This window comes from Sorex fumeus, unplaced genomic scaffold (genome assembly GCF_029834395.1).
Source record: "Sorex fumeus unplaced genomic scaffold, SorFum_2.1 ptg000037l, whole genome shotgun sequence".
Taxonomy (NCBI): domain Eukaryota; kingdom Metazoa; phylum Chordata; class Mammalia; order Eulipotyphla; family Soricidae; genus Sorex; species Sorex fumeus.
Genome location: NW_026606094.1, coordinates 13458997 through 13482754, shown reverse-complemented (window position 1 = coordinate 13482754; position 23758 = coordinate 13458997). Strand labels below are relative to the sequence as shown.

Genomic DNA, 23758 nt, shown 5'->3' with positions numbered 1-23758 from the left:
GGTCCCGATGTGAAGTTCTTCAGCTGATCTTCTCAGTCCTATCTTGGCATTAAAATCACCCACAATGATCTTGTAGAAGGTGTGGTCTTCTTTATAAAACTTCTCTAGCTCCATGTAGAACTTCTCGATTTCTCTTTCATCATAATGAGATGTTGGTGCGTAGACAACGAAGATAGAAACTGCAGGCAGTGAGCCACATCTATTCAAATGTAAACGTCCGATTTGGGTTGTTAGGCATTCGAATGAATCAATGCTCTTGGCCAAGTTTGTGTTGACAAGGACACCGACGCCTCCAACACTTCTTTTATCGCATGTTCCGAGGAACAATTCTTCTCCGGTGTCGAAAACGGCATGGTGAGATTCGTGCCTTCTTGTCTCGGTCAGACCAATGATGTCGTACTTGATCATTCGCGCTTGTACCATCAGGTCCTCGATGGATGCATCTGATGCTAGCGTACGTGCATTGAAAGTACAGACGATCATTTTTGTCTTCCTTCGTTGTGGCAGCCTAGGTCGGCCTTGAGATTTTGTCGGCCTCTCCTTTCTCATCCTTCTCAGTGCTGCCATGTCGGTGAAGCCTTCAGGGTCAGGTGAATGAGACCAGTTGTAGTTACTGCTTTTGGCATATCGAATACACAGCGGATAGCTTGCTAGGCTCTTCCGTGCGGGCGGAATATTCTCGGTAGCTTGCCAGTCTTTCCGAGAGGTATAGAGGCTTTTGGGGTGACCTCTAATCCCCCTTGTAGGTGTTACCATATTTGAACCCTATCAAATATGGTACGACAATTCCAGAAGATGGGTATTTAGTGTCTCATGATGTGTTGCGCGGCCGCTTGCGGCCGCGCGGGTCCGGAAAGCGTCCTGGAGTGTGGCGACGGCTGGGTAGTGGAAGTAGTGTCGAGAGTGGAAATCTGCCAGTGGGGTATTTATCTGGGTAGGGTGGGTCTCCTGTGCACAATGTCTAAAGGTCATTACAAGAATATGAACAAATCATCAAGAATCTTTCCCATGACAACACCCTAGCAACCTTACCCAGCAAGGGCCAGTTTCAGACAACCTTTGTTAGCCCTTGGCCTATACTTTCAGTTAGAGAAGGCTTGAGTGGACCATAATGAACTAGACAAACGCAGGAGGTTCTGTAAACAATTAAGTCATGTCATTTATTTGCTGTACAAGTATTCCTTTTCTCTGTGCAATGCAGTACACCATGAGTTACAGTTTAGCAAAACAATAGTTGCTGATTGCAAACATCCCCTAAATAGCAGAGTGTACTTCTTTGCCAATAAGTGGCATGAACAAGGGTGCAGGGACCATAGCACCATGTAAGAGAGCAGTGTACTTAATACGTTCCTTTGTTCTCTGATCTTTACTGCCTTGCACCCATCCCTCCAGTTAGAAACATAGAAAAGAAAGGAAAAGGGTTTCTGACTTTCTCTGGCATTTTATTGAGGGGATCTCTTTATACCACATGAATTGTCCTGACCTTTCCCCTTTATTCTGCCCTTTTAAATTAACTATATACTGAATCTGCCCATTCTGTTTCCTGTCATTTGTTCTTCCAGTTTTGGCTGCTCAAGGTGAGGAACCTGAGTTAGCTGTGACATACCCACCAGAGGAACACATACAACTCCGAGAATCTATTGTACTCACAGTTACAGTTCATTACAGTGAATGGAAAACTTTTACTAATGAGAAAGATAAGGTGTGTGATTGAATTAGGTAAAAGCTTTCAGAGATCCAGTCTGAGTAGGATTACCAAGCACTTTTTTGGTGCTGCCAATGACTTCATGAGACAATATTTGCAAGTATTTTCAACCAGGAGAGTTCAGCCGAACCTTTATGTTCAGGGACTTTTATTGAATGTCAGTCATGAGCACCTACATGACTGATCTCAGCTACTGATTCCTTCCCCTAGAGAAAAACCAGCTATGTGTCATAAATAAAATTGTTACCATAAGCAATCTGTCAAACTCTTGCCATGTGGCCCAAGATATCAGACATCCAAAAACTCTATTACCAAGTATAATATTCTAAAGGCTTAGAATTCATCTCCTAGGGACCAACCAAGGATCATCCTTGAAGACAGACTTCCTTGGAAATGTGAAGCTTTAAGAAATTCTAAATAATTAGTTAAAATTTCTACATAATTTCTTCCTCCTCCTCCTCCTCCTGCTCTTCCTCCTCCTCCTCCTCCTCCTCCTGCTCCTCCTCCTCCTCCTCCTCCTCCTCCTCCTCCTCCTCCTCCTTCTTCTTTCATTGTGGAGAAGGACTGGAATGATAGCACAATGGGTAGGACGTTTGCCTTGCACACGGCCGACACGGCCAATCTGAGTTCGATTCCTCCTCCCTTCTCGGAGAGCCCGGCAAGCTACCCATGACACATTCGATATGCCAAACACAGAAACAATAAGTCTCACAATGGAGATGTTACTGGGCCCGCTTGAGCAATTCAATGAACAATGGGACGACAGTGCTCAGTGCTGCAGTAAAGAAGTGACAACTTCTGAATATCTTTGTAATCACAGGTATATGAAAAGACATGGTCTCCTGATTTAGAGAAACACAATGATATAAAAATTGGGAATGTTGGCTTTTAAAGCATTTCAGACTTTTCATGTCTTGAGAATTAGATTTATAATCATGTCCCTGGTTATTTTTTCTGAAATAATGGTCAAAATTATGATAATGTGAAATGTATCATTACTTTCCAAGAAGGCAATAAAGCTCTTTCTCTAGGTACTCACATTGCAGACAAGATGAAACTCTAAAATTTAAAATCAGAAAGTCTAGAGACAGAGAGATATCTAACCCCTGAAGAGATTTAAAATTTACGGAACAGTAGAATGGAATTAGAAGGAATTCTATAAATTAAATAAAAATAAGAGAAAAAATATGCTTTCAGTTAGTCATGCACAAAAATAGTTTTATTGACTCTCAATATATTCCCTGATTGATAAAATCTGGGACAATGTACGGGACAGTGGGAAACATAATCTTATTTTCTGTAAAATAACAAGAAATACAACCTTTCTCCAAACATCTCCTATGCATGTGTAAGATAAAATTAATAAAGACAAATGTTAAAAAAAATCAAAACTAAAACTCAGGTGATAGGTTATTTCAGTGAAGCCTGTTACAAAGGTAGAGACAAATCACAAAACAACAGTAAAATCCACAATCTGCTATAGTGAAAGAGAAGGTGTTGAAATACAAAGGAAATTTTGGGGTAATGAGAGCTAGAAAACCCCCAGCGTACCAAAAATAGAAACCTACAGACTAAACTATGCAAGAAGTCAAAACTTGAATAGCACTTTGCAAACTGCTCTTATCAAGGGACTGAAAAGTGGATATGGGTAGGCCATGTAAAAGGAAATATAAAATTTTTATTGGATAAAGGTATTATTGATGTCAGTCGGCCTCACGGGTGGCTCATGTGAAGTTGAGAGGGAAATAATGGCCACTTTCTCAGATTTCTTTGCTACCCGGGATCCAGGGTAACTGAGTTTTTGTCTCACCTCACAGAAAGAAATTTCAGGAGTAGATGAGCAGTGAAATTGCATAGATTTTATTTGGTGGCATTGAAGGGAAGGGGGAAGAGAAAGTGAGAGTCCTTTCCTGGTCTATCCTTTCTGCAGGAGCTTCTCTAGGCCTATTGCTATAAATGGGTGAGTGTCTTATCAGTTTCTTTTTAAAAATTTTTATTAGTGAAGCACCATGAAGCACAGTTGCATACTTACAAATTTTGGTGCTTGAGTTTCAGTTATACAATGATCAAGTACCCATTCCTCCACCAGTGCCCATTTCCCACGACCAATGATCCCAATAACCCTCCCACCCCCTTTCCCCCATCCAAACCTGCCTCAGTGGCAGGGCATTTCATTTTGTTCTGTCTCTCCTTTTAGGTGCTGTGGTTTGCAACAGAGGCATTGATTGGCAATCATGTTCAGTCTATAGTCCACTTTCAGCATGCATCTTCCATCCTTGGAGGATGCTCCTAACACCTATTATTTGGTGCTCCCTTCTCTAGCCTTTTCTCATACCATGTGTGGCTGGCCTCCAAGCCATTGAGTGAACCTCCTTGTACTTATCTTGGCTATTCTTGGATGTTAGTTTGCTATTTTGTTACTTTATGTTTCCCAGATGAATGCAATCATTCTATTCCTTTCCCTCTCTTTCTGATTCATTTCACCTAACATGATACTTTCCATGTAGTACCACTTGTATGTAAATTTCATGACTTCATCTTTTCTAACAGTTACATAGTATTCTATTGTGTAGATTTACCAAAGTTTCTTTAATCAGTCATCTGTTGCAGGCTCTCAGGTTTTTTCCAGATTCTAGCTATTGTAAACAGTGCTGCAATGAACTAACAAGTGCAGATGTCACTTCGACTATACTTTTTTGCCTTTCTGGGATATATTGCCAGGAGTGGTATTGCTGGGTCAAATGGGAGCTCAATTTCTAATTTTTTGAGAATCGTCCATACTGTTTTCCAAAAGGGCTGAACCAGTCAACATTCCTACCAGTAGTGAAGGAGAGTCCCTTTCTCACCATAATCACCCCAACACTAGTTACTTTTTTCTTTAGATGTGGGCCAGTATCTGTGGTGTGAGATGATTTCTCATTGTTGTTTTGATCTGCATCTCCCTGATGATTAATGGTGTAGAGCATTTTCTCATGTGATTTTTGCCATTCAGATTTTTTCTTTGAGAAATTTTATGTTCATTTTGTCAGCCTATTTTTTGATGGGGTTTGATGTTTTCTTCTTGTGGAGTTAAACCAGTACTTTGTATATTCTTGATATTAACCCCTTGTCTGATGGGTATTGGGTGAATATCCTTTTCAAATCTGTAGACTGTCTTTGTATTTTGGTCAATGTTCTTTGAGGTGCAGAAGCTTCTTAATTTAAAATAGTCCCATTTGTCTATCTCTGTTTTCACTTGCTTGGCCAGCGGCATGACATCTTTCAAGATACCATTAGCTTCAAGGTCATGAAACTTTGTCTTCAATGTACCTTATGGATTCCAGTCTGATTTTGAGGTATTTAATCCATTTTGATCTTACTTTTGTACATGATTTTAGGCAGAGATATGAGCACAATTTTTGCATGTAGCCATCCAATTTTGCCAGCACAATTGGTTAAAGAGGCTTTCTGTACTCCACTTCACATTTCTTTTTCCCTTGTCAAAGATTAGATGATCATATGTTTGGGGGAAGATTTCAGTATATTCAACCTTGTTCCATTGGTCTACAGCCCTGAATTTGTCCCAGTACCATGCTGCTTTAATTATTACTGCTTTGTAGTAGAGTTTGAAGTTAAGGAGGTTAATTTCTTCCAATTTTTCCCCAAGATTGCTTTAGCTATTCATGGGGCCTTATGGTTCCATATGAATTTCAGGAATGTTTGCTTCATTTCTTTGTAGAATGTCATGGGTATTGTTATAGGGATCACATTGAATTTGTACAATGCTTTGAGATGTATTGCCATTTGACAATGTTAATTCTTCCGATCCATGATCAGGGGATATCTTTCCATTTTGTCGTGTCTTCTTTCATTTCCTGAAATAGCAAAGTGCTTGAAACAACTAAACATACACTCGCGGGCCCAGTAACGTCTTCGTTGTGAGACTTATTGTTACTGTGTTTGGCATATTGAATATGTCACTGTAGCTTGTCAGGATTTGCTATGCGAACAAGATGCTCTCGGTAGCTTGCTGTGCTTTCCAAGAGAGGTGGAGGAATCAAACCAGGATTGGCTGGGCTGGTCGTGCACAAGGCAAATGCCCTACCACTGTGCTATCACTCCAGTTCATCTCTCGAACCATAATGCACTGAAATTAGAAGTAAATCATAAACACAAACAGAAAACTAAATAAAACAACTGGAAATTAAATGGTTCACATTTGGACAACGAGTGGCTTAGAAAGGAAATCAAAGAGAAAATCAAAAGATTCCTGAAAACGAACCAAAATTAGGACATGAGTTACCAAAACTTATGGGACACATCAAAAGCTGTGTTAAGAAGAATGTTTATAGCTCTACAAGCATTGCTCAGGAAGGAGGAGCGAGCCCACATAAGTAACCTAACCTCACAGCTTAAAAGCTTGGAGAATTACCAACAATAGGACCTTAATTCAAACAGGAGGAAGGAAATAATAAAACTCAGAGTAGAGATTAACAAGACAGAAACCCAAAAAACAATCCGAAAGATCAATGAAACCAAGAGCTGGTCCTTCGAGAAAATTAACAAGATAGATAAGCCTCTAGCAAAATTCACAAAGAAAGGGAGAGAGAAAACCCTAATAAACCGAATCAGAAATGAAAAGAGGGTCACTACAACAGAAACTACAGAAATTCAAAGGATCCCCAGGGAGTACTTTGAGAAGCTTTATGCCATGGAACACGAAAACCTCAAGGAAATGGATAAATTCCTAGATTCCTATAGCTTCCCAAGGCTGAATTTGACACAACTTGAAACAACTAAACTTGAAACAACTAAAGAAGACCTGGAATACCTTAACAGACCTATCACCATCAAGGAAATTGAAATGGTAATAAAAAGTCTCCCAAAGCACAAAAGTCCTGGCCCAGATAGATTCACTAGTTAATTATTCCAATTCTTTAAAGAGGACTTACTCCCAATCCTTTTTAAGCTTTTCCATGAAATTGAAATATCAAAAACACTTACAAACTGTTTCTATGAAGCAAATATCACCCTGATATCAAAATCAGACAGAGATTCCACAAAGAAAGAGAATTACAGGCCGATATCCTTGATGAATACAGACACAAAGATCTTCAACAAACGATTCGCAAATAGAATTCAACAACTCGTCAAAAAGATCATATACCATGACCAAGTGTGATTCATCCTGGGGATGCAAGGATGGTTTAACGTTCGGAAATCAATCAACATAATCCATCGTATCAACAAAAGAAAAGATAAAAAGCATATGATCATATCAATAGATGCAGAGAAAGCATTTGACAAGATCCAGCATCCATTTATGATGAAAACTCTTGCCAAAATGGGTATAGAGGAGACTTTCCTCAATATAGTTAAAGCCATCTCCCACAAGCCTACAGTAAGCATCATCCTCAATGGGGAAAAAAAATTAGAGCCTTCCTCTAAGATCAGGGACCAGACAAGGATGCCCACTCTCTCCACTGTAAAGTAAAGTAAAAGTAAAGGCCCTCCCGTTGATCATCGATTTGCTTGAGCGGGCCCAGTAACGTCTCCATTGGAGACTTTGTTGTTACTGTGTTTGGCATATCGAATATGTCACGAGGAGCTTTCCAGGCCCTGCTGTTTGGGTGAGATACTCTCGGTAGCTTGCCGGGCTCTCCGAGAGGGGCGGAGGAATTGAACTCGGGTCGGCCATGTTGGCTACGTGCAAAGCAAACGCCCTACCGCTGTGCTCCACTGATGTTCAATATAGTACTGCAACTACTTGCAATAGCGATTAGGCAAGAAAAAGATATTAAGGTCATTCAGGTAGTAAAAGAAGTAAAGGAAGAAATCATTCAGATAGTAAAGGAAGAAATCAACATATCAATTGCGACTCTCCCTAGTAGCAGATGATATGATACTATGCTTAGAGAACCCTAAAACCTCTACCAAGAAACTCCTAGAAACAATAGACTTGTATAGTAAAGTTGCAGGCTATAACAGCAATACCCAAAAGTCCATGGCTTTCCTATATGCAAATAGTGAGAGAGAAGAAAGTGACATGAAAAAAATAATCCCGTTCACAATTGTGCCTCAGAAAATCAAATACCTAGGAATCAGCTTAGCTAAGTAAGTAAAGGACCTGTACAAAGACAACTTATCAGGTGTTGGTTCCTATTTTTTCAGGTTTTCTTCTGAGGGTCTTATCAGTTACTTTGGGGCTATTTCTTCCCAGGAAATTTTTGCCTTTGCCTTGGGAGAGACCTTCCCTATCCTGCCTACGTCACTATCTTTTAGGATTTTGTTGCACAAAGAAAAATGGGGGCCATGGCAATACATATGGAAAAAACATTGTCTGTAACCTAAACCAGCCTGAAGCGTGAAGGCGTGGTCTTTGAGATAAAAATGACCCATCATAGAGCCAGGGAAACAGTTGAGCTAAAGAATTAAGTCCTGATGCAGGGATGACATGTTGGGAGGGCTGGTACTACTGCAGGAACAAAGGCCATCTGGCCTCATAAAGAATAACAAAGAAGTCTGATTACTGTTTCATGCAGGGGCTAACTAACTTGCTAGAGGATAGGGAGCCTTTACTCTTTGCTTTGAAATTGCTGAACCATATAATTTCTTTCCTTGGGGTGCAATTCCTTTCTCCAGTCTGTGTTTTAGGGTTCCCAGAGAAATCCAGTGCAGGGATCATATCCCCTGCTGTGCAGAACAAGTCAAACCCATTTACTGTTTGACAACCACTAATAGGCTGGAGGGGATGCAAGGTCCTTTTGTGAAAGTACTCACAGCAAATGCTTCCCAGTCTTAGATTTCCCCCAGGCACTTCTACATGTTACCCAGTTCTGGAAAGAGGTTCTGGAGTCTGGTGAGACTTAAGAGATTTCATGAATTTACATATTTTTTTTCTTTTTATGATTGCATTTGCTTACATCCTGCCTCAGGTCCTCAGAATGTAAATGCTGAGTTTGGGTGTTAGAATTACCAGGAGAATGCTGGAAGATTTAAATACTTTGACTCTTCCTAACTTACGTCAGATGTAAATTTCTCTTCTTTTGGAGGTAACCTGTTTTGTCAAGACTTTAAAAATCAAAATTCTGTGCTTCAATGGTGAAGTTGTTTCACTCCAATTTATTCCTCAGAGTCTCCTTGAAACTCCACTAATAATTAAAGTTCTTTTTATCCCCAAATGCAAAAACGACTTATTTGAGTTGACAATCAAAAGAAAGAATAAACACTGTATGTGATGCTTTAATAAAAATAGAAAATGGAAAACACTTTTCCAAAATAAAAAGATAGGCTTAAAATATTAAAAATAACATGTTGAGGCATCCCGGCAGACGCCTGGAGAAACGCAGCCGTGAGCGGCTGCCGTCCCCTCTCCGGTAGTCACGCGGCGCTCCTCTCTTCTCAAACCCAGCCCCCAAGCAGAAAAAGTTTACAAGCTCTGCAGCCCTCCAGCTGATTTACATAAAGTTGGCACTGTTGTTACTCCCGATAATGACATCTACATAGCTGGTGGTCAAGTTCCTCTGAAAAACTCAAAAACAAATCACAGTAAAACAAGCAAACTTTATACTGCCTTCAGAACTGTGAATTGCTTTTACTGGTTTGATGCACAGCAAAATACCTGGTTTCCAAAGACCCCGATGCATTTTGTCCGCATAAAACCATCTTTGGTTTGCTGCGAAGGCTATATCTATGCAATTGGAGGTGATAGTGTTGGTGGAGAGCTTAATCGGAGGACTGTAGAGAGATACGACACTGAGAAGGACGAGTGGACAATGGTCAGTCCCTTGCCTTGTGCTTGGCAGTGGAGTGCTGCAGTTGTGGTTCATGACTGCATTTATGTCATGACACTGAACCTTATGTACTGCTACTTCCCAAGATCTGATTCCTGGGTAGAAATGGCCATGAGACAGACAAGTAGGTCTTTTGCTTCAGCTGCAGCTTTTGGTGATAAAATTTTCTATATCGGTGGATTGCGTATTGCTACCAATTCTGGCATAAGATTCCCCTCTGGAACAGTAGATGGGTCTTCAGTAACTGTGGAAATTTATGATGTGAATAAAAATGAGTGGAAAATGGCTGCCAACATACCTGCAAAGAGGTACTCAGACCCCTGTGTTCGAGCTGTTGTGATATCTAATTCCCTGTGTGTGTTCATGCGAGAAACACATCTAAATGAGAGAGCTAAATATGTCACCTACCAGTACGATCTGGAACTTGACTGGTGGTCTTTGCGGCAGCATATATCTGAACGTGTTCTATGGGACCTCGGGAGAGACTTTCGATGCACTGTGGGGAAACTTTATCCATCCTGCCTTGAAGAATCTCCATGGAAGCCACCAACTTACTTTTTTTCACCAGACGGGACAGAAGAGTTTGAACTGGATGGAGAATTGATTGGATTACCACCTGTATAGTTCAGGGAATGCACGCCTGTTTTATGTGCTTTGTCATTTACTTTGCTAAACAAGAAAAGCTATGAAAGGACTAAATATGATTACATAAAAATCTATCTTTGATAAATTTTGTTTTTATGCCCTACTTAATATTTGCATCAGTATAATATATATCAGTGAGTCTTACAGAAAAATATGCTTCCATAATATGAAATAGATTATCCAATAATTGAGAAACTTCTATGTGTATCCATGAGAGCATAAAAATCTGGATTATCTAATAACATTGTTAGCCCTGTGTATGTACAGATCAAAAAGTTCACTTATTAAAGTAGTTTCTGTTCCTAGTGTGGTATATTGCAAATTGTGCTAAAGTTATTTTAGTATATGTATTTCATTCTCGTGCTTCTGTTCTGAAGTCCTGGAATAATTTTTTCAGTGTAATTAATTCAGCTGCACTTAACACTAATGTCCATGTTGGTATAAAACTGTTTAAATCTTATAGTTGAGGAAGATCTTCCATTTTATGGTATTACAGGGAAGCTAAGAATGCAGGATCAGTCTAACTATACTATTAGGTGCATGTTTTCCCTTTTCAATAACTTATACTTGTCTATCTAGAATATAGGTCTTCCAATCAGCTGGTCATTTACCAGGTATGGACTTAAGTTGCTGGGCTTGCAATAAGAATTGCTGGTCCCTCATTGTGCGGGTTGGGGTGGAGCTTTAATCAGGAAATGCTCCACTTTCTGTATTATGTTAACATTGGCTCATGCATATACCTACCTGCTGCTGATGTATTTCTCCATCTTAAAGATTTAGAGTGGGTTAACCAGGTAATTTACATCTTAAATTAATAGCAAGCATTACTGTAGAGTGATTGTGTATAGATCTCCATTAGCTGTCAGGGTATGTTTTTTTAGCCTGTTGTGTATGTTGTGTGTGTGGGGTGGGTAGGATTAGGACGGTGAACTGTTCAGGAATTCTCTGCACTAGCTGTGCAGAAGAGCAGATACCTAGTGCTGCTCTGGCATTAATCCCAGGAACCACTAGCAGTAGCGGGGTGCCGCCAATCTAACATGAGCACAGGTGCTTCATGACAAACATTACTAGCATGTTCAACTGCATAATGTTCTGGCACTGTATTTTGAATGACATTAATTTATTAAATAAATTGTATATATTCAATAAAAAAATAAAAAAAATAAAAATAACATGTTATAGATAAGAGAAAATAAGCAAAACCCCAGCATATGTGCTATAGATAGGGAAAAAATGGTTTCCTAGAAGTCAGGAAGGGAAAATGTGACAAATTAAAAGGAAAATAGGAGGGTTCTTGGGTATATGACATTTTCCATAGGAAAATAGGAAAGGTTGATGGAAAATTTTGCTTCCTTTCAGATTGTATAGTAAGAATCTGGCTACTTATTCAATTGGGATAAACCTTAGGGGCATTTTCAAAGTTATTTAAATCTTGCAAGTAAGGAGTTTTATGTGAGCTGCAAATAAGTACATGGATTTAATTTATTTTGGGCACTATCAGAAGAAAACAGAATAATGCTAATGATATAGCCTGTGGTACTTTGCCTCAAACAGGTTAAAATAACATCAAAAGCAGTTGTTACATTCTAAAATTATACCAAATAAACTAATACCCATTTGAAGTCATTGAATTTTATTTCATTCATTTGAATTGAGTAATAGAAATGACATTTGCAGTAAATCAAGGAAGGCAAATGGTAAAAGAGAGACTTCACATGTAAACTCAAGTGTAGGCTTCTTCATTAAATGATTAATCAATTCACATTTTGGCCAACCCAGTGGTGCTGAGACTGCTCCTGGCACAAACTTTTAGAGTCCTCTCAGCAGTGCTCAAAGACTATGAGGTGCCAGAGTTGAAAAAAAAAAAAAAGAAGGATTTCCCCATGAAAAACATATGCTCCTGTACACTGAACTATTTCTTGGTCTCTTTCCTTTTTTTCCCTTTCTTCTAGCTTTAGAAACTTTAATCCCTAGAAGTAGAATATTCATTTTTATGACTTACTAAAGAAAGGGCAACTGGACTCTAAAATTGCCCCATCTTTAATCTCAGCAAAGTCCGATTCTTACTTTTGAATACACATAACTATGATAGATCTACCAAGTCTTAACAAAAAACAGAAAATTACTGAGAATTAAAGGATTATGAAATTCCCCAAGGTATTATTCATCTTTATTTGTAGATAATACTAGGAGAAAAATGGAATATAAATTTATTAAATTTATCTTGTAAGATATATATTCATAAACAAATGGCTCTTAACATCAATGATACAAAGACAACTAGTTTAGTTGTAAAATTTTCAAATAATTTGGAAAGATTTTTTCAGTGAAAATTTTCACATGGCCATTATGCATACAAAAGTATACATGTATCATCAATTAGGGAAATGCAAATCAAAAGTATAATGAAATGTTATTAATAATCAGATGACAAAGATATTCACAAGAGTTTGTGAAAAAATTAAGAAATCAAAACCTCATATAACTAATGACAATAGTATAAAATAGCACATCTGTTTTGAAAACTATTTGGCAGTGCTTTAAATAATTAGTGTTAGCATATTATTCAGCGATATGGCTCAGTAAATACAAAGATCTGAAAACATGTCCACTCAAAAGTGCACATATTAATATTTATAAAAACATAATAGTTTAAAAAATGTATGACACTCAAATACCTATTGAACAATTATAGATAAACTGAATATAGTATACTCATATTGTAATGACAAATAAGAATGTGTATGTAATGAGAATTATGGAACTGTAATGAAAATTAAGAAAATGTGATGGGGACTGGGAAATTGAAACTGACCTCTTAAGTTAAACAAGAAAAGGGAGGGAGAAACATTCCTTTTATGGCCCCAGTTAATTGAATTAAGGGCCCACCAGCCCACCAGATTGATGGGAGCACATTGGGCCCGACAGATTTATGGAGTGCATGGGAGTAGGTACCTGAAGGCAGCACCAAAAATGGGCAAGAGATACTGACACTGACGGTTTTCTTTGAGCACTTCAAGACCATACCATGTGGGAAGGATGCATGGATAGTTTTTCTTTAACTTATTACCTTTGTATCCCCTATTTCGCTGATAAGAATGCACATAGATTGTATCCCTACTTTTAGAGGATAAAAGAAAGGCCCTCTCAGTAAACGGAGCTCCAACTATCTCTTCTGACTTGGGATCCTCAGCGCTGAACCTGATATTATACTCACTATCCTATTCTGAGCTGTCTCTCTCAGTTCACTAGCAGCTCCCACCACCCAACAATATCATGGGATATTCTGTTATAAAAAAGGAACAAAGTATCAATACATGCTGCGGTATGGATTAAAATTGATAAAGATTTGTTAGATATGTTAGACGAAGATGTTAGAGAAAATACATATTTTATACTTGATAAATTCCTATATATTTGCCATTTCTTTTGCTAGCTAAATATTGGGACTTTCAATTACAAATGGAATAACTGTTCTTGTTCTTTGGCTCCAAAGAATCTAAAATAAATCTCTTTCTTGTTCCACACCTTTCCCATTTATCTTTTCTTCACTATTTCTTTTTCTATGTCAATCTCTGCATCTCTCTCTTTATTTTCCACACACGTTCTCACAAATAGAAATACAGTTTATCATTTGATGATACTGGTGTCATCTTTTAAAAAAAATAAGGATGTATTGGCATGAGTAGATAGATTGCAGAAGGTGGTGATGTCTATCAAGCAGATTTTATTTGACATTGTTCCCACCATTTTCATTCATGTTGTTGATATGTTCAACAGATAGTGTTTCTTCTCTTTCAGCAAATACTCCCAGTAGGACAGCAAATGCCTGCTACTATTTTAAAAAAAACCTTCAATTTATAGACTAGAAACACAATGTAAGTTTATTAAAATCACAGAATTTTATTTTATTTATCCCCATGATGATAAATTTGATTACTATAATCACATGCATTCTTCTAAGTGCATTGAAATATTTTTATCACCCCAATCAATCAAGTATAAAGGAGAGGATTATAGTTTAGTTTATTAACAATACTTAACTTCACAGTTATAAAAATAAGTATTTACTCTTCCATTTCAACATATATTGGTGTTGAGGTACATGAAACTTTTCACTAGAATGTCACATTATAAATTTACTCTATAACTGGACTAGTAAAAATTAAACATTTATACAAAGCACTCAATTTTTGACTAAATTTGCCCAAGTACAGTGCACACAGACTAGACAACTTCCCTGTGAGCTATATTAACAAATTCATTTTTAGTTCTATTATTTGTATCCTGTAAGAGGACTGAATATATATTCAGATGAAAAGATCAAATATTTTTTATGTACTGACAATGTTGAGGCAAGATAGAGAGTGATACACCATGACTACCTTGGCATTGCTGATAAACTGATTTATGATTTTACAAGAAAACTTGAAAGGCTGTGAAATCTTATGCAGATTGTATGTAAACGGAAGTTGATCAAATTTATTGCAATTTGATAGTAATACTACAAATTCATACATTTTTGCAAATAATAGATTGACATATTGAAGAGAAACTTTTATGAATCATTTTTAAGTTCATTATTTTGTTTAGCAAAATTGAAATTATCTCTTATTATTCTATAAAAATATTATTGTCACATGAGATTACCAATGATTATTGCATTGCTAAAATATAAGTAAAATGTGAAAGGCAAAGATTTGCTAAAAAGGTCATTTAATATATTTCTTTTTCTTAGTCTCATTGTCTTTGGAGCTCCAAATGAATACTTTGGTGTTACAAACACAGGTATCAAAGAAAAAACTAGAAAGTAAATTAAGATTATGTGAAATATTTTAATGACCATACAGTTTTTAAAAATTGGCAAAAAGATGCCATATAGTTCCTAGGGTCCCACCAGGTGTGACCCCCCAAAAGCCAAAATAAATAAATAAATAAATAAATAAACATCAATGGATGTTAGAGAGAGATTCAAAGAGAGTTGGCAGGGTGTGTAGAATTCTAACTAATCCTACCTCTAATATTCAGGGAAAGGAAGAGATACTTCACTTTCTTTTTAGACTTAGTGACTGAACTTCATGTTTCTTACCCTTAAAACTTGTATACACAACAGAGGAATTCAACCCTCAGTTGGTAAAATTAAAGAATAAAAATCTAACACCTCATGAAATGGTTGGTTCATTGAAAATTACAGACATGCAAAACCCTAGCCTACTTGCTATACGAACTGAGTGTCTGTTGTTATCATAAACTGAACTCTCCATCTACCTGATTGTGCTTCTTTTTCTCCCTTGTGAAGTATTTTTAAAGTGCTCCCCAATAGATTTTTTATGTTGAATTTCCAGCTAAGACCCCCCCCCCTTTTTTCTGGGACCCAGCTGCAAACACCTGTTCTACCCAGAGTGCTAATGATGCATGCTCATTATGTACCAGCCAAGATCTGTTTTGTTCCTCCCCATTTACCTCCTACAACTTGTGCTTCTACATGCCTAGAGAAAAGGGGGAATTATTAACTGAAAATGAACTTGGATAGGATGGGTCGGTGAGATAATACAGGAGTTAAGGGGCTTACTGTGCATGCAAATAACCCTCGTTTAATTTCTGGAAGTGCATATAGTCTCCTGAGCTCTGATATAGTGACCCCTGAGCTCAAAGTCGGGAGTACCCCATGAGTCCCAAGTTTGTACCCAAAACAGACAGAAAAAATCCAAAGTCAATCCTGCTAAAAGTTAGTAAACAAATAAATGAATTTGAATGATTGGAACATTAACCTGGAATAAATAAGTGCTACAAACTTGATACTCTTTTAGATATTTTAGCATCTAAAAGTGATCACAGAAGCCAAGTTTCTGTTTTAGTTTTCATTACAGGGGCAAAAATAAATAAAGTCAAAGTGCAAGAAAAATTATCAGAGTGTTTACTGTAGTACTCGAATCCAGTTTGTTTCATGTGGTGATGCACATAGCTCCACTGGAAATAGTTCAAACTAAAGTAAGGATGGAGAATGCAATTGATTTTAGTTTCCTTCCTAAGACATTGATTCTTGTGAACTTTACTTCTCCCAGGCCAATTATTGATTATGGTAAGTTGAAAAGCTTTCTCAAAGTTCTTGACCAGTGAAAGAAAATCTGGAGCTTCTATAGATAGATATAAAGATTGATATAGATATATATCAATGAACAAATATATATATAGATAAAAAACATATATAGTTAAGTGTCAAATTGTGCAGGTAAACAACAAATGTTAGAGGGTAGAGCTTTTGAAAATGAAATCAATTCATTGATTATAGTGACTTACATTGTGGAGCTCCTTTCAGAAAGCTATATGTCTGCATATTATTATTCAAGTTAGAGAATTTTGATTGTTTTAATACTTTGTGTGGTTTATTTCTAAGATCAGCAAAAATATTTGTTAGGAATACACAATTATGGATTTTCTGAATTACTATTTTTAATTACCACAAAAACACAAGTTTCATAAGGACTTGCAGAATGTAATGATAGGAACATAGCTTAACTTCAGATTTCTGATCCTTAGATTATAGTTTTCAAAGGGACCTGGAATTAACATAATGACTAATATTTATAGAGTATTATAAAACTCCTAACGCATTTTAACTTGCATCTTGGATTTACAGTAACATGAACTCTCATTTGTGAATTCAAACATAAGTTAGATTATTGATATGGCTTCTTTATATGGGAATTTTAAATTCTAAAAATGATATTTTCCGTATCTTTAACCTCCATTCTACCCTATTTTATAGCCCTGCTAAAATATGTAGTGCCTGTGGACACAGTATTTTGGGAAAGAAACAGTAATTATCTCAGTATTAACACAATCCTTATTTGGATAGTTAAAAAGAAGATTTAATAATAAAATCTTTAGCAAAATGGTTGAGAGAATGTACACCTTTTTCTTTTTCAAAATTTAACCTAGAAAGGGATCAAATATTTTCTAAATGTCATACAGAATGTTTTCCTATTGTAATTATTGCTGCTGTTTTGCAACTATTTCTGAATTTTAAAGCAATGAAACGTTTGTTTCCTTCCATTTTTCACCAACTGTTCTACATTAACTCTGTGTATTGCATTATTGAGTGAATTTGATTTATTCTTAAGGATTTTAACAGAAAATAGATCAGAATAGTAAAATTCATCTATGAAGTAGCTTTACTTATTGTTTAAAATAAACGTAAAATATCTGAATCAAAATTTTTAATAGTAATGATAAATATTATATTCATAAACTACTCATTTTAAATATTTTGCAAGTTTATCTACGTATTTATATCATGTGTTGAACATAAGTGTGTGATATCACTTTATAATGAAGTTCTCATCTAATATCTTCTCTATGATTGACTGGACTAAGGAAATCATTTTAAATTTTTCGATACGTTTTCTACCTATGATGTGGGTAGATTAGGTGATATTCTTTATATATATATTATTTTCATAGAAGTAATTTACAATAGTTCATTACAGATAATATTCAAACACCAATCCCACCACTGAGCACCTTCCTACCACAATAAAAGGTAAGAGATGTGTGAGGGTTGTTGTATTTCATTCTGGAGCCATTTAAGCCCGAATATAAGAGAATACAAGCAGTATGTAAGAAACCAAAGAAAAGTGTGATATATTTGATAAGTAAGTGGTGTAGAGTATATGAGGTTGCACTCCTCGAATGCGGTCATGTGCTCCGGAAGTTCTGTGGCGCTCTCTTCCAGGGGTTTTAGTTTATAATCTCTGAGTCTTGGACATTGATGAGATTACATGGTGCCAGGGGTCATTTGTAGGTATGACTGCCAAGCTACTGGGAAACTGGGGAGCTGGGAGGAGGAGGACCAGTCCTGATTCAAGCGGGTTTGATAATCTCAGTCACAGGTTCCTGTGGACCTGGGTTTTCCTGCCGGTCCCCTCTCCAGTGAAGTTCATCCTGTCTTGAGTGAGGCTCGTCCCCCCTTGGGTGAGGTTGTCCGAGCGTGTGGAGAGTGACCTTGAACATGGCGGCGTTTGGGTTCTGGAAGTTTTCAGCTGCCGGGGTTCTGCTTGGGGTGGGGAAGGGATTAGGCTAAATTCTATTAGTTTCTTAAGGACTCAAATATTTGAGACAAAAATCTCTACAGTTAATTATTAGTTTAGTTGATCATAAAAAATGAAGATCAATTATTTATAATATTTATGCTATTTCAAATGATCTTATTTACCCTATCTTTTCCTTTTTGAAATGAGTACAAGGTATCACATAAATAATGTTTCAGCCTTTAACTATCAGTTTTGGTAATGTCAGGTGTATTTTCAACTCTCAGTTGTTTTTCTTACTCTTTTCTTATCTCAGATGTAGAGAAAATGGAAATAAAGAAATGTGTAAAAGCCATTTTACACTTGGGATTCCTTTCAATTAGAAAAACAAAGTAATAAACATGTTTGTCCACTGGAAGGAAAACTTTACCAGACAATAAAAATAAAACTGTCACACAGATTTAGGTTTTCTTTTCACAACACCAGCATGTTGAAGACTTGAACATTGCTAGCAATATTAAAAAAGATTTTTCATAACTCATCATCAAATTAAAAATTGATTGTGGTTTAAAAAAAAGTAATATAATCCTGCATAGAAATCAGAGTGACGGTTTATCATCTAAAATATATCACCCTTATATTTAAGTCTAATTTAGTTTTCTCCATACCAGCAGGGTATCTTAGAACTGATGATTTTTAGAGTATGTCATGTATATCTAATCTCATATTTTTCTTTTTTCATATTGATTTTCTCAACCTAGCAGAAGAACTCATAATTTCTTACAAGTTCTATAACCCATAACATGGCTCATGCATTACTCTAAAATTGCTTGTATGGTCAGTCAATTCTGTATGCATGTGTACATCCAAATTTTTAGACTTTTCACATATTAGTGTTGACAAATAAAAATGATCTCATAATAAATGAGACTAAATGACTGTTAAATGATTCTAAAAACCCATAATTGTTTTCTCTATCTTTGCTACAATCTATTTCTCATAACATTAATGATAATGAAGCTGGTCCAAAGAAATTATGAGCTGAATTCAATAATAGAAATCAGAAAACCTACCTTATTAGGAATGGTTTAAATATTGAGAATGTCTCTCTTACCTTTTCATAAAGGCAAAGATTTTGGAAACATTAATAACAAATCTTTATTTGCAATCATGAGAAGACTGATTTTTTCTTAATCACTGTGACACCCACAACTCTTCCTAAAAATATGCTTCCCTATCTCTCTCTATAAAAATGCCTTCTTGTGACTAGAGAGAGAAAAATTTGGAGAGGACATGAGCCTCCCAATTACAACCTGTTGATACGTTGCCAGTAAAGCTCACTCTGGACCATCCTGTTTCTCATTCAATTGGTCCTCCAGTGAAGTGGAACTGCATCTCCTAGTTTCAAGAATATTTCAATTTCAACATTTTAGAAAATATATAACTGAATAATGTTAAAGTGAAATGATTTTTAAATGAATAGAAGTTACAGAATGAATGTAAAGGAATGTGTAGAAGATTTGAGGTTGTTTAAGAAGATTTAAGAAAAGGAACTGATCAAATTGTTTTGTTATAAGAAACTCTAAATCACATGCAGAATTGTTCTAGTACCTTTTTGGTAAGAACTGTGGAAAAGTACTGGACGCATTATCCAGACTCCTGTTACAGTGCTCTTAGATAATTGAATTTTTCAAAAGTTGCAGGAAATCAAGTGTTTTTCGACATGGGATTAAATGAATTAGACATGTTACACTGTACACTGGACTCCTGGTATGGTGCTCTTATTAAATGGGAAGTTAAGGTTTCCAACATGGGATTGGATGAATTAAACATGATGTTAAGCCGTATGCTTTATCTCTACATATTTTAGTTTCTTTTGACTAGGACCCACAGCAAACGGGTGTATTACATCTCATTGTGAGTAAAGTGAGAGACTTGCTTTTCTCTTCTTTTGTACCTTCAGTATGTCTTTGATGCTTCATGGCACTATGTTGGTTTGCATAAATCCAGGTAAGTCTTTCCTCTCTGTAATAGAGTCTACTCCTCATGCAGATAGGAAAAACCAGCTATGGGACTCCAAAACCCTCTTCCAGGGAGTCTGGGGATCTGTCTACATGATGGGAGCAGGGATTTAACAGGTACTGTTTCAAGTACCCTTCTAACCTCAGGGTGACCCTAGAGGCAGACCAGCTCAAGGAAAGACTGGAAATCATCTCTACTATGGAGAATGAGGAATCTGGAACTCTGCATTGACTAACTCAGCCTGGGTGGGCCTAGTCTGAGCATCAAGGAAAAAACCTGGAAACCAGGATTTCTCCCAGCCCTGAAGAAGGGATTGGATATACTCCTTTCTGCCAGGACATCTCTGTAGAAAATGAGGCCCCAAACCACATCCAGTTCAACCTGAAGACTTGAGGCCAACCCATTCACTGTGGGACATCTATGGCCAGGCCTGGGTAACTCTGATGTGCCAGATAAGATTAATGTCGTTATTGGTGTGTCTCCTGTCTTTAGTCAACCCCCAGGACTTTGCAGTGAATAATGGGGTATCCCAAATGAGTTCTCTAATCTTGCTATGTTTATACAAAAGAACAAGCCAGGTTTGTTAAGTCATCTGGCAAAGTTTTAAAATGAAGGTGGAGAGAAAACCATGTTTCTGTAATTTGCTTTTTCTAAGAATTAGATTCAATTCTACAGGTGTGATTGAATAAATCTATTAGCACAGCAGGTAGGGAGTTTGCCTTGCACGCAGTTGACCTGGGTTCGATTTCTCCGCCCCTCTTGGAGAGCCTGGCAAGCTACTGAGAGTATCTCACCCACATGGCAAAGCCTGGCAAGCTACCCGGGATGTATTCAATATGGAAACACAGTTACAAGTCTCACAGTGGAGACTTTACTGGACCTGCTAGAGCAAATTGATGAAAATGGGAGGAAAGTGCAATGCTACGGGCAATATATTTACACAGTTAAGATTACTGCTGCATTTTTTATAAGAAGGACCACCAAGCATGCGATAGTTTGCTGTGGTACACTCTACCACAAATTCTTTCTAGTGAAACTCTCTCACCAATAAGATTGCTGAGATGGACACTAGCTATCTTATCATCATTGAAGATTTTTTTATGTTAAATTGGTGGGCTTTTTAACTAATATTAAAAGTCATACTAATTTCCAATATAAATCATAAATGTACTTGAAAATTCTGTTTTATGGAAATCCATGCAGCATTCAATTAAATCACATAAAAATACTGGGCTGGAGCGATAGCACAGCGGTAGGGCGTTTGCCTCGCATGCAGCCAACATGGCCGACCCGAGTTCGATTCCTCCGCCCCTCTCGGAGAGCCTGGCAGGCTACCGAGAGTATCTCGCCCGCACAGCAGAACCTGGCAAGCTCCCCGTGACGTATTTGATATGCCAAACACAGTAACAACAAAGTCTCCAATGGAGACGTTACTGGGCCCGCTCGAGCATAAAAATGCTAAAGAAATAAATTTATGACAGAGGCATGGTGAACATTAAAGTTCATACACCATAAGTCTTAATTACATTTACTTATTCTCCTTTCTCTAAAACAGGACTGGGGAGAGGCATTATCCTGCCCAAGGGCCACATGGGGCTTGCAAAACCACATTGTCTGGTACATGACAGGACAGACAAGTACTCCGCATAGACTTCCGGATCCCGTCTACCTATATTGAATGGACAGAAATGATAGACACCCAAATGACCTCTGGCATAAAAAGAATACAAACCCTGCTTAAAACAAAACAATGGGAATTTGACACATAATTAGCTTTATAAAAGTTAGTTACTTACTAAATTGGAATTTGATCCATTTGTTTCATCAAAGCAGTTTTGTGCATTATTTTGCTAGGGCTATGATAACAAAATACCAAAGACAGGGTAACTGAAACAAATGGAATATATTTTCTCACAATTCTGCATGAAAATCCTATCAAAGCGTGGAGTTGTTTGGTTTATCCTGAGAGCCCTGTGTTTGGCTTACAGAGAACCATACTCTTGTAGTATCCTTATAAGGCAATTTTTCCCCCTGATATCCATGCATCTGTTGTCTCTTTTTTCTTCCAGTAGAAACACCAGTCATGGGGCTGGAATGATAGTACAGCAGGTACAGCAGTTTGCCGTACATGCAGTTGACCCAGGTTTGATCCCAGAATTCTCCATGGTCCACTGAGCATCGCCAGGAGTAATTATTGATTGAAGAGCCAGGAGTAACCCCTGAGCATGCTGGATGTGGTTCAAGAGAAAACAAAATAGAACCAAAAAAATCCACAAAACACCAGTCATACTGAATTAGAGTTTCATCCTCATGAAGTCATTTGATGTTAAATAGGTCCTTTGAAGACCCTAAGTGCCATATCTAGTCATGTAGTGATTAGAGCTTTGACATAAGAATTTGGAAGGAACAAATGTTCGTAACACTTATAAAATCTTCTTTAAAACATCAAGAGATTAAAAATTCTTTTAGGAGGGTCTGATGCTCCTAAAAGAGGGTCATATAAGTAACATAAGTACTGTCAACTTTGGGTAACCCCAAATGATTGGGGTTTGTTTAATCATCCTTTGTGTGGAAGGATAGAGCACATACAATTTTGAAGTTATTGAAATTTGTGCCAGTTTTCCTTTTAACTCCACCATATCTTGAGAAGAGATTAAGGTTTTTCTGTGCATTGCCATTGCAGAACTTAGAAATTTTCACTATATTGTATTTCATACATAAATTCATGTTCACTAATGTGTGTTTTAGAGAAAGCATATTTTAAAAGAGCATAATTACCATTTCACTGATTTTTTTTGTCGTTCTTGTAAAAAATGACTGGGTGCTAAAGGGTAATTCTACCATGATTATGTGACATCTTTTCTAACATTTATAAGTACCCATAAAATATGTAAGATTTTTTTTATCAGATATTTAAATTGAGGAGTCAATGCTTTCAGAAGGAGGTAACAATTTCTAGTTTAATGTAAGTTAATGTGAATTCCTTTCCATCTCTAAAAGAATAATTGTGAGAATGTGACAAATAGGATATAAATTATCTAATTCAGTCACTGCTTGAATGTTTAGATTAACCATACTCTTTGTTTCCTCTAAATACTCACTGATACAGAAAGCAGAGAAGTCAGGCTAATCTTATATGTATATATCTTAAAATTGATTACTTACTAGAATTCTAATAATAATATAGAATATAGTGATGAGGATTTGTTTAAGTTAGAACCATCATACACTGCAGATGAGAAAGTATAATTGTCTAGGAATTGTGGAAAACAGTTTAATAGGTAAAGGTAAAGGTAACAGGTATTTTAAAAAATACATTGAATATATTATACATGGATGACTTGTCAGTTTCTGTATTGCAAAACCATAATGTCCATAAGGAGAGAGAGAGAGAAAGAGAGAGAGAAAGAGAGAGAGGGAGAAAGAGAGAGAGTGTAGGAGGGATTCTGGGGATGTTGGTAGTGGAAAATGTATACTGGTGGAGTGATGGGTGTTAGAACATTTTATGACTGAAACCCAATCACAAAAGCTTTATATCTATATCTCACAGTGATTCAATAAAAAACATAAAATAAATAGGCTAT

The 23758-nt window shown here is 36.9% G+C and overlaps 1 protein-coding gene across 1 annotated transcript in view; it reads left to right on the top strand.

Annotated features, from left to right (window-relative positions):
• Positions 1 to 11270, top strand: part of LOC130027647 (kelch repeat and BTB domain-containing protein 2-like) — a 46128-nt gene extending 34858 nt beyond the window's left edge. The window contains exon 2 of the mRNA XM_056118497.1: positions 9065 to 11270. Coding sequence (XP_055974472.1) covers positions 9065 to 10101 — 1037 coding nt within the window. The 3' untranslated portion in view covers positions 10102 to 11270. The remainder of the gene's footprint in view (positions 1 to 9064) is intronic.
• Positions 11271 to 23758: the final 12488 nt, after the last annotated feature.